This window comes from Emys orbicularis, chromosome 1, assembly GCF_028017835.1.
Source record: "Emys orbicularis isolate rEmyOrb1 chromosome 1, rEmyOrb1.hap1, whole genome shotgun sequence".
NCBI classification, from domain to species: Eukaryota; Metazoa; Chordata; order Testudines; family Emydidae; genus Emys; species Emys orbicularis.
The window spans coordinates 177,788,694-177,801,065 of NC_088683.1; the positions used below are offsets into that span (position 1 = coordinate 177,788,694).

Sequence of the window (12,372 nt, forward strand, 5' to 3'; positions counted from 1 at the left end):
GGAAGTTGGGCTAAAATAAATTGGGTTCATTATGGGAAGTTAGCTTCAACTGCAGCTATGGAACAACCACCACCGTGTTGTAATAAAGTATCTTAAGTATTACTGTCTGTCATGCTAAAAACTAATTCTATCCCTCCAGTGCTCTGATGAACCTTTCGTTAAAGTACTCATGGTTCTGAACTCAGAATTTACTCCAAAATGATGAGTTTCACGCACTCAATACTAGGTTCAAAATCTCCACGCACATACCTTCTTTTTGGTGGTTCTCTGGAAATTTAAGAGTGCACAAGTGCTTTATAAGGAAATCCTCTGTCAGCTTTCCTTCTCTTCAGTATTACACTATCCTTCTGTCTCATTTTTGCAATCAAGCATGTAATATGTATAAAAATGTAGTGCTCACACCTGAAAACTCTTATTCATTCTTGTTCTTCCACAGGAGTCAATTAAGTTGTTCACCAGAGTAAGTGTAGGTAGGATTGCATCCAAAGAGCAGTGAGGGGCTGGGGGATGAGGGGAGTACAGATCTGTGCAATAGTTAATTTTAACCAAGCACATTATTTGCATTAAAATCTCTTTATTGACTTTTATGTTGTATTCCAAGATAAGGATGAGACAGGAGAACCCAGCTACAGAGTACATGCTGTAATCTGCACATATTCATTCCTTACTTTAGAGAGTAGATATGGAGGCTTTCTTACCTTAGAACAGAGGTCGGCAACGTTTGGCATGCGGCTCGCCAGGGTAAGCACCCTGGCGGGCCGGGCCAGTTTATTTACCTGCTGACGCGGCAGGTTCTGCCGATCGCGGCCCCCACTGGCCGCGGTTCACCGTCCCGGGCCAATGGGGGCGGTGGGAAGCCGCGGCCAGCACATCCCTCGCCCGCGCCGCTTCTCGCCGCCCCCATTGGCCCGGGACGGCGAACCGCGGCGAGTGGGGGCTGCGATCGGCCGAACCTGCCGCGTCAGCAGGTAAATAAACTGGCCCAGCCCGCCAGGGTGCTTACCCTGGTGAGCCGCGTGCCAAACGTTGCCGACCCCTGCCTTAGAACAATGTTTTGTAGTAAAGTTTTCCTAGGAACAAAAAGACACCATAGTGTTTCCTACTGCCTATTGGACTCCATGTTAGGTCGTGTGAACAGAACTTGTCAGTTCTTCTATTTCATAGAGTCATAGGAATGGAAGGGACCTTGAGAGGTCATCTAATCCAGTCCCTTGCACTCATGGCAGGACCAAGTATTATCTAGACCATCCCTGACAGGTGTTTGTCTAACCTGCTCTTAAAAATCTCCAATGATGGAGATTCCACAACCTCCCTAGGCAATTTATTCCAGTGCTTAACCACCCTGACAGTTAGAAAGTTTTTCCTAATGTCCAACCTAAACCTCCTTGCTGCAATTTAAGCCCATTGCTTCTTGTTCTATCCTCAGAGGTTAAGAAGAAAAAATTTTCTCCCTCCTCCTTGTAACAATCTTTTATGTACTTGAAAACTGTTGAAAACCGTCATGTCCCCTCTCTGTCTTCTCTTTTCCAGACTATACAAACCCAATTTTTTCAATCTTCCCTCATAGGTCATGTTTTCTAGACCTTTAATCATTTTTGTTGCTCTTCTCCAGACTTTCTCCAATTTGTCCACATCCTTTCTGAAATGTGGTGCCCGGAACTGGACACAATACTCCAGTTGAGGCCTGATCAGCACAGAATAGAGGGGAAGAATTACTTCTCATGTCTTGTTTACAACACTCCTGCTAATACATGCCAGAATGATGTTCGCTTTTTTTGCAACAGTGTTACACCGTTGACTCGTATTTAGCTTGTGGTCCACTATGACCCCCAGATCCCTTTCCACAGTACTCCTTCCTAAGCAGTCATTTGTATGTGTGCAACTGATTGTTCCTTCCTAAATGGAGTACTTTGCATTTGTCCTTCTTGAATTTCATCCTATTTACTTCAGTTTGTCCAGATCATTTTGAATTTTAATCCTATCCTCCAAAGCACTTGCAAACCCTCCCAACTTGGTATCCTCCGCAAACTTTATAACTGTATTTTCTATACCATTATCTAAACCAGGGTCGGCAACGTTCGGCACGTGGCTCGCCAGCGTAAGCACCCTGGCAGGCCGGGCCAGTTTTATTTACCTGCACATCGCTCGCCCGCGCTGCTTCTCGCCGCCCCATTGGCCCGGGACGGCGAACCGCGGCCAGTGGGGGCCGCGATCGGCCAAACCTGCCGCGTCAGCAGGTAAATAAAACTGGCCCGGCCCGCCAGGGTGCTTACCCTGGCGAGCCGCGTGCCGAACGTTGCTGACCACTGATCTAAACCATTGATGAAGATATTGAACAGAACTGGAGCCAGAACTGATCCCTGCAGGACCCCACTCATTATGCCCTTCCAGCATAACTATGAACCACTGATAACTACTCTCTGGGAACGGTTTTCCAACCAGTTATGCACCCACCTTATAGTAGCTCCATGTAGGTTGCATTTCCCTAGTTTGTTTATTATAAGGTCATGCAAGACAGTATCAAAAGCCTTACTAAAGTCAAGATATACTACATCTACAGTTTCCCCCCTATCCACAAGGCTTGTTACCCTGTCAAAGAAAGTGATCGGGTTGGTTTGACACTATTTATTCTTGACAAATACATGCTGACTGTTAGTTATCGCCTTTTTATTTTCTAGATGTTTGCAAATTGATTGCTTAATTATTTGCTCCATTATCTTTCCAGGCACAGAAGTTAAGCTGACTGGTCTGTAATTCCCCGGGTTGTCCTTTTTTCCCTTTTTATAGATGGGCACTATATTTTCCCTTTTCCAGTCTTCTGGAATCTCTCCTGTCTTCCATGACTTTTCAAAGATAATTGCTAATGGCTCAGATATCTCCTCAGTCAGCTCCTTGAGTATTCTAGGATGCATTTCATCAGGCCCTGGTGACTTAAAGACATCTAACTAATTTTTAACTTGTTCTTTCCCTATTTTAGCCTCTGATCCTGCCTCATTTTCATTGTCATTCACTATGTTAGACATCCAATCACCACCAACCTTCTTGGTGAAAACCGAAACAAAGAAGTCATTAAGCACCTCTGCCATTTCCATATTTTCTGTTATTGTATTCCCCCCTTCGTTGAGTAACTGGCCTACCTTGTCCTTGGTCTTTCTTTTGCTTCTAATGTAGTTGTATTTATATATTTATGCAGTACTATCTCATGTTAGGAATTCAGTGTTGCAAGGAAAGCAGCACTGCAGTTCCCCTATGAAGAGTGGAAAATTGTTAACTAATTCATTTGATTGCTATAAGGGGTTTTATGGTGGTGGTCCCTTACTTCTAGCCAGAAAACAAGTGTGTGTGTGTGTGTGTGTGCGCACGCGCGCGCACGAGCGAGCACACATTTTAAAAAGGCGAATTGGAGGGAGTCAAGGGACTATGAAACTGGTCTCCAGCAGAAGGAGCTCACTCCATTTTAAGAGTTATGTTTGGCAAATTAGTGGCTTAGGAGTTCAATATGTGTTAGGAGTTTGCTCTAATGCATGTTAGATTTCAGTTGAAGGATTTCAGCTACGTGCCTTTTTGTCCATAGGTTTGGATTTTTTGAAGGGGGGCTAATTTCATGTGATTGATGTTATTGAAACTCTATAAGTTTTCTATGATCTTAAATTAAAGGTTCCCAATTTTGATATTTATAATGCACTCCCGACTTCTTCTGTTCTTTCTCTCTTCCCTATATCTATGAGTCTATAATTCACAACTTCTGTGCTTCAGCTTTACTGTACGACTGTTCCTAAATAAAATAAATGGAGAGGAAAGAAAGAGAACTCACAATTGCCTATCTATTTGCTTTTTTATTACATGTAGGGAATGGTCATTGTAGTGTAGTACATTAATCCTCCTCTTAAAATGATCACTACATCCACCTCCTGTATCTGGTAATTAATTTTTTCATATTGAATTTTCACAAATAGAACAATGAAATGCAGACAACTATAATACAATAAAGGAATAAAACATCAGAAAAGTAAGTCAGGCAACTTTGCAAAAGTGAGGAACTTTAACAAATTAAAATGGAAAATTTACCCCAAGATCTCACAGTAAGGAGTAAATTGAATAAAATATTGATTTTTGCACACAATGATGTGAAGCATCTTAATTTCTGAGGTGATAAAACCTTTTAGGTGAGAATGTTGACAAAGTGTGCTGTAGGACATATAGACATTATCCACAGGACATTACGTATGTAAAGTTAACTATCCTTATGTTCAGAGTTCATTGAAATGAACAGGAACTCTGGTCAGCCCTCTGCTGTTAAATAATCTTATTTGATATTCTGCTAGTAAAACAACCGAGGTGATAAGTTGTTTAGCACAGAATTCTTCTTTCTACTGTTTGGCTATATATGTGAACTTTTCATAGGATAGTGTTCAAATTAATAATGCAAAATGCAACATAGGTGACTCTTCCACCAAAGATAATACAGTTCTGAGCTGTAGTTTATCTTTTCTACACTACAAGCCTGGTGACATGTCTCTGAGGGCTCACAAATTCTGTAGTCCCTGGTTCCTTACTGATAAATTTTAGAACCCATGTCCGAGGTGATTTGTAGGTAAAAAAGCCCTGTTTGAGTAAAGATTGATTTGTGGTCTTTGTAACTGAGGCAATGCTAATTTGAAACCAGGAATGGCACCTAAAGTCATACTGGGGTTCTGCCGTTGTAGCAGGCTGTTGTTTAGGCTTTGTGGTGTCACGTATGGTTGGTTCGGCTGAATCAATGTTGCCAACTCTCATGATTTTTATCGTGAATCTCATGATAATTAGTGTTATGCTTAAAACCACAGCTCCTGCAGTCTTGTGAATGTGATAATCTGAGCTTTCATTTAAAGAAAAATATTTTTAGCCCTCGTGGGTGCAGAGAAAAGCATGAAAACATGACCTCCAGGCTTTAAAAACTGGAAGGCAAACAAAAGAACCTCAAATGATTTTTGTTTTATTTTGTTTTTAAATCTCAGATTTTTATAAACCATTCTCACGATTTGGGGTGCTTGATTCAGATGTTGAGATTGGCAATACTGCTAATGTCTCTGACTTTTTGGCCTGCCAAAATTAAGAGCGGTCTTTAAAATGTTGATTCAAAAGTTTTCTTTAGTAAATATTGTAAATTAGAAAAGACGCATGACTAGAATATTTTATGGGTTTTGGAGATGAGGGATTTAATATGCAGGCTAGCCTAGCATTTTCAAGACACATGCCCCACCCCCTTTCCTGTATTCTGATTCCAGATTTTCCATAACTGATTTAAGGCATAGATTTAACTTTATTCCTCCCAGTGTGGTCACCTTGTCAATGTGATTTATAATATCTTATCTAATGTCCTTATACCCTGTTTTCTTCTTGGCCCTCTTATTTAATCTTTAATAACACACCCTCTCTCACTTTGTCCACATCATTCATTGTGCTGGTGAGATTTCAAGCACCTTTGGAGTCACCCTGTCCCCTTCTCTCTCCATTTTATGTTCTCCTGTTCATGGCTCACCTCACTTCACCTCAGCCTTTCCCGGTACATAATCCAATTAAAGTGATGTTTGGCTGGGTTCTGACCTCTCTGTATTTTCTTTAGATTGGTTATCCATTCTACCCCTTTCCTGCTGACAGCTTTGCTTACCTATGGAAAGAGTGATGAACTGACTGACAGACAATCAAAATATAAAAGTACTGAATGGCCGAAGTGGTAAAGCACACTTCAATATTTCAGGCACCTAAACGGTTATAGCTCAGATTAGTGACAGATATTAGAACAAAACCAAACAAAAATAAAAAAATACACATGTGGTGGCTTATACCATCAAACTTTGCTGGTCTCTTCTCCCGAAGCGACACCACACACAATTTCAGCTTCTGCTGACTCCCTGCTTTCTCCTGGTAGACTTTCTAACTAGCTCAAGACTCTTCCATCTTTCAAATACCTTTGCCTCCTGTGAGCATGGTTACAGTTCTGGTAGTGTTAACTACACCTCTGCCCCCTCCAGGGTCTCCTCCAGGGCACCCCTTCAGGTCTCTGGTGTCTAGCCATTACCTTTCTGTGAACAAGGATCCAAATCCCTATCCCTCCAGACCAAAAATTTGGGCTTGCAATTCCCGTGCAATTCACTGTGAGTATCCCAGCAAGTCTGACATTAGTCTAGCACCTGCAGTTTGCACTCTCTCCAGGGACAGCGACCATGGTACCCAGTGACCAGCAGCTTTCACAAAACCTAGTACATTTATTTTAGGACAAATCGTTACAGAAAAAAAACTTGTCATAAACCAATAAACAGTCTCCCTGCATGCTAAGCTTACCACGTGTCAGCCATCTTCCAAATGGAGACCCAGGAAGGGTCCAGTTCTTCACATCCTTCCAGCAGGGTTGTGCTCTTTTGGTTACATTCTCAGGTCAGTTTTTGGATCAAAATGAGGGTCCCCTCCAACAGTTCAGGCTGGCCCTTGATATCACAAGATCTTTGTTTGTCTCCTGGCCCTCTTGAACTGGGCTGAACCAGCATATGCAATTCATCCCAGGGGAAGGTTCTTCTCTGGAGTTGTTTCCCTCTCTCGAGATCTGCAGTAATTACTCCTCACTTGTTTTAGTTCCTTGTGGAAGCTTGGTAACTTGCTGTGAAGCTAGTATACAATCCCTAGTGCCCAGAGTTACATATAATATTCATAGATACACAAGTTTGTTACTAATCCCAGTGCCTATGGCATCTGGCACATCCCAGTATAACAGCCTTTTGAAAATTCTCTGCTCCCAAGGTGTCACATCTGTCACAAGTATGTGCTGTATTTTAAGGCTATGAAAATGTTAACTAATTAAATTCACATCACTTTTTTGAGGTAGCTAAGTAGCATTATCTCCAATTTACAGATGAGGAAACTGAAGAAGAGATGTGAGGTTGCCCTTTCCCATACCCACAGAGATGTGATTAATAGGCGTTCCTTGCTCCCAAGGTTTAAGTCATTCCTTTAGATACTGCTGCTTCTCTCAACAACCATGTCTACATGTATCCATCAGGTTGATACACCCAGGAAAGGAGAAAATATTAGATTGCTCTTTTACACTTTTCTGTGTTCATCATTCATTGAGTTTAATCAAACATTGATATATTATAAGTGGCAGAACCCTGTAATATTATTCTTTATTATAACATAATATTTATTCAGCTCTGACATTGTGACCTGTACTCAGGAGAAAATGATGGCCCCCATGGTCTATAGTGCTTCTATTAGTATTTATATATATACGATAGTGTATAGTGCCTTGACAGTACTGAGTAGGGAGAATATAATTTAAAGGCAGATTTCCATTTGTGGACACAGTGGATCCAACCCACATTAGCAAACAGAACAGCTGACTGCATATGTAAATGTCCAGTTATTGTCTCAATGAATTCTTTTTGCACGCACAAATTTGAAAATTTTGAATCACAGTCATAGGCGGCGAGTTATATGGACCCGTGGTACCCATGCTCCACCAATATTCAGGAACATGGGCCCGGCTCCATCAATGTTTGGGTTTATATTTTCACAGCTGTCCCGTCCATAGGACGGACCAGGGCAACCGCCCTGGGCCCCGTGCTTCAGGGGGACGCGGGGTCCAGGGCAGCCTGGGGGGTTAGGAAAGATGGACCATGGTCTGACCCAGTATAGTAGCGCTTATGTTCATATGTTCTTACCTGGTGAGAGAAGATTTCCTTAGAAATAAAGAGAAAAAGGTATCACATGTATGGTTGATAGCATATTTTCTACCTAAGATTCTGGACAGTCTTAAACTATTTATTCTGGTGCAATAGCACTATTATAATGCCATTAATGGGGTTTTGGGTTAGTTTATTTTTGCCTTGTATATTTTGGCCAAGTTAAATTTGTTATGGAGAGGAGCACTTAGAGGCCCATAACTTCATATTTTTGGTTGTGAGCTAGCATTAAGTACTTTTCTGGTTTACACTATATTTACCTCTTTAACTCAGGGATCACACGTTCAGCCTGTGTGTTCTCCCTAATTACATTTCTGATAAGTATCCTAAATTGCCTGAAAACTACAGTGAAGTATTACTGTTAACATGAAGGAACACTATACTTGTTGCATATTGACCCTGATCCATATACAAAGGGGAGACCATTTGCATGCCTTTTATCTCTCCCTGCAAAAGGGTTTGACATTTCCGCAGCACTATTTCCCCCCTATTATGGACTCTTCCAAAAGCCCCTCTGTAATCCTGTGCTCCTCCATGCAAGCATATGCTTTGTGGACAGGGCAGATCAGGGCACAAAATTCGCTCTATTGCCCCACACCCACATGTACCTCAAGCCCTTCAGAAATTCTTGGAAAAGACAATACATAGTATTACTATGTGATATTGTCCACTGAGCTCCTCCGTGTCCTTGGGGATAAAGCTGAGAGAGTCCCTGGTAGCCAATGTTTTGTGTGTTATCATCACAGGCCTTAAGAACCAGAGACCTAAGCTGGTACAGAGGAACTACTGTTTTTCCAATCAAACAAAAAGTGACTCTATTCTGCAGCTTTGAAAAACAAAATTAGCATTTTTGCCTCTCTTGAAGGGAAAATAAACAATTTTGTCAAACTTCCTAGAAAATGGAAGTTTAGGGGTCACAAAATTGACCTAAATAAAATGGTTAAAATGTGTGTGAGATTTAGCAGAATCCTTTTGCCTTTTGATACCATAGAGTACCATTCTATCAGTTTTTAAAATTCTGTTGTTTATTTGTATTATCTGTATTCTCCCTCCATATGTACATATATATTTTACATGTTACATATTTTGTTTTTATGTTATGTAGCATTGGTTGTTATTTCAAAATTTAATAACAGTCTGCTTTAAATAAGTAGCAACTTGAGCATTTTCTCTTAATACAGTTTCTCAAATTATCTCCAGAATTTGAACAGTGGGCATTGGTTGTAATAATCTTAAATTTTGGTTGATGTTTCCCCAACCCCAAATACCAACACTTATCTGTGTGAAATCCTGATGTGGTTTAGTTAGTTGATTTTGCTGTAGTGGAAGCATTGATGCTAAATTCATCTTTGGGGTAACTCCATTGAACTCAGTGAGGTTCCATCAGGGATGAATCTGGCTTAATATGTTTGCCATGCCCTGCTTCATGTAAAAGCATATGTATATTGCTCAAAAGTAGTAAATTTCTGCAATGTAACTGCAAGCTGCTCTTTTCCCTGCTGCATCTTCTCCACATTAACAAGCTAGAAACAACTTTTGAATAACTTAATATAGCACGTAGCATAATATCAGTGCATGTATACATTTGTGGTGCCCTGTGAGTACCGCTATTATATTATCGAGAGTATGAACAGTTCTGCTTCAGCCTGAATTGTAGATGAGACATTCTCTAGCACAATAAAGGTGACCTGCAGGCATTGTGTAAAATATTACAGATTACTGAATTATGGAATGGCAGTAACTAATGAAATAACTCTCTGCTCTGTTATATCAGACCCTCACTGTGTCCTAAAAATATGGAACTATCACTAGCATGCTCTGTGTGCAAAACTACGTATTACTGAGTTTGTGCAGCAATCTGATAGAGTGAACCTTTCTACTAAAGACCTGAACTTGAGAGGTGCTGAGCACCTGTAACTCCCTGTGACTTCAGTAGGAGTTGGGGGTTCTCAACAACTCCCAGAATCGGCTGGAAAATACTTAACATGGGAATTCTGCAAAGAATGTTTTTCATTATAGTGTGCCAGGGAATTTATATACAATCACATTACAGCTAACTGGAGAGAAAAATTAAGTTCAGCAACAACAAAGCAGTTGAACCATGCTAGAAGTTTTCGAACTAAAAAAAAGTTAATCTATATTTTCTTTTACCTACAGGCCTACCCACGGATAGCGCCGGCATTTTGGCACTACCTGCGGGTAGAAGTGAGTAGCGGGTATTTGAATACTCCCACATCTTTACACTTTACTAGTACTTACTGAACTTCTAATTTGTCCATTGTGCAAAATATGTAGCTGCCATTTCAGCTGCCATTTTCTGTGAATGTAGTCATGTATTAATACTATATTATTTTGACTACAGTATAATTACTAACCCAAATCACAAAGGTACAATATGCATTGTATGGAAGAATAAGCAAAATTTCTTAAAATATTTCTGATCCAACGTCATGTCATACATTGTGATGATAGCATAATATCAGAGTACCAGAATTCATACCTGCACCTCCTTTTATGAACAAATTTTACATTCATAAGAAAAAAGCAGAGCTTTCTATTTGGACTATTGTTATTACAAAGTTTGCACAACTCAACTTGATATCATTTCTCCCCTCTTTTGTCCATCAGGAGCATGAGCAGCTCAGCTATTCCTCCACAAGGTCCAAGGCTCCAAGTGTTATCATCACAGGTCTCAAGCCAGCCACCAAGTATATATTTCATATCAGAGTCAGGACTGCAGCAGGATACAGCGGCTATAGCCAGAAGTTTGAATTTGAAACTGGAGATGAAAGTAAGTCTTAAGGAAGGGACAAATGTGACTACCATAGAAGTAGTGTCTAATTCTAAATCAGTCAGACATTGGGAGTATGAATGAGCTGAGTATTCACCACACACGCAACACAGAATGCCCACTGGGTTAATGTAAAAAAACAAAAAACTTTTTCACACATCCCCTTAGAGGGGTTCCCTTTATATTGAACTTAGGAACAACAAAAATAAAAATCAGCCCGAGATGAACATTGAAGGATTCTTTTTTCCTTGCAAGATTTCCTCACCCCAACCCCTTTCTTTCCCTAGAGACTTTGCACCTTTTATCCTCCTAAAATGGAGCTTATAAGACCCACAAGGTATGGATACCAGCAGAGTAGTCCTGTGCGTTCATGCAAGACCCTAGAACCTCACAGCCTCTCACAGAGAGCCTTTCATCTGTTGGCTTTCAGTACTCCCATTATCTAAGAATAATGGAATGGAAACAATTATGTGTATTTCCAATCAAACAGTAAGTCCGCTAAATACCCAAGTAAGAAGCAAGCATATAAAAAGCCTCAAAAAGATCTGTGAACAACTTCTGTAATGAAACCCAAGCCCTCATTAAAATCCCAGTTAGGATGTTTGTAAATATTTGATAGAAAATTAGTATACATACCACATTAAAAACGTTCATTAGTGAAATTACATTAATTAACCACTTACCCATACCATGTCTCATTAATGTGTTGAACTTCATGCTGCTTAAGCTGAAGTACAGACTGAAGTCTTCTTATAAATGTATATGTTTTCAAAATAGACTTCATAGATAAATAAGAAATTACCAAAGTCTCATGAAGAGGGTCATATAATATTGCTGACAAAATGTAAATGAATGTATTTAACATAGAGGTTTCAAATTTATCCAGGAATGATCAGCTGGATCACAAGTTGAAATCCTATGACAAAGTGGAAAATGTATTCTAATTCTGTACTATTCTGGGAAAGTGACTTTTGTACCAATATGGAACTATGGATCCTTAATATGGCATCCAGACAAACTGTTTACCAGTCAAAGGTTATGGGACTGTCAGTGACCATTCAACCAAAAGCAATTCAGAAGCTAAGAATGTAGAGAATTAGTTACTAAAATGTCAATTCAATTTAAATGTGCTTCTCCAGACAATAGTTCATAGCTAATCCCTTTCATACATAATATCTCAGATAAACATTGAGACTGCTCCTGACTGTACACTAATGGACTTGGTGTAAAAATACCTAAGGTGCCTCTAAGCCTTAAACTCTTAAATACCATTTTCAAAAATACCTTTAAAAATCTGGCCCTAGGTTATCTAAGTACCTTAAGATGCAGATAGGCACCAAGTGGGATTTTCAAAAAATCTGCATACTTCTAAATGTTTTGGTTTGACATTTTTGAAATGAAACACTTCAACTTTTGAATTTTACTTCACTTTTATTTTTTCAAAAAGGTACAAAATAAAAATTTTGAAAACGAAACACGTTTTGTTTGACCCAAAATATATATTTTACTTTTTTAGTTCGACCACTGAAAAATAGGAATAAAGCTATATGAATAACCAAAGTGCCTAAGTTATTTTTGAAAAATGTGACTCAGGCTCCTAAGTCATTTATATGCTTTTGAAAAGTTTATCCTTGGCCCTTTAGCTGAAAGAGTATAGGCTCATGCATTCAGATCCAGATGACAGTGGTATCATTACAAGTATGGTTGTGGTATTACATTCACTCTGGCCAGACAACCTCATCCCAAATGTCTGAGGTCTACAGCAGTTCAAACCGCCGTAAGGTCCACCACCTGTGATGATGCTCCTGGGCAGGCTGTCTGTGGGGATTGAATCTGCACCTCTGTATCTAAAACCATGAGCCC

At 39.9% G+C, this 12,372-nt stretch overlaps 1 protein-coding gene across 2 annotated transcripts in view; it reads left to right on the plus strand.

Annotated features, from left to right (window-relative positions):
* EPHA6 (EPH receptor A6) overlaps nucleotides 1–12,372 on the plus strand; it is an 875,951-nt gene that overhangs the window by 636,971 nt on the left and 226,608 nt on the right. The window contains exons 7-8 of one of the 2 annotated variants that reach the window (XM_065406410.1): nucleotides 9,876–9,923; nucleotides 10,347–10,509. In XM_065406410.1, coding sequence (XP_065262482.1) covers nucleotides 9,876–9,923; nucleotides 10,347–10,509 — 211 coding nt within the window. The remainder of the gene's footprint in view (nucleotides 1–9,875; nucleotides 9,924–10,346; nucleotides 10,510–12,372) is intronic. The other variant, XM_065406419.1, reaches the window with a different exon arrangement.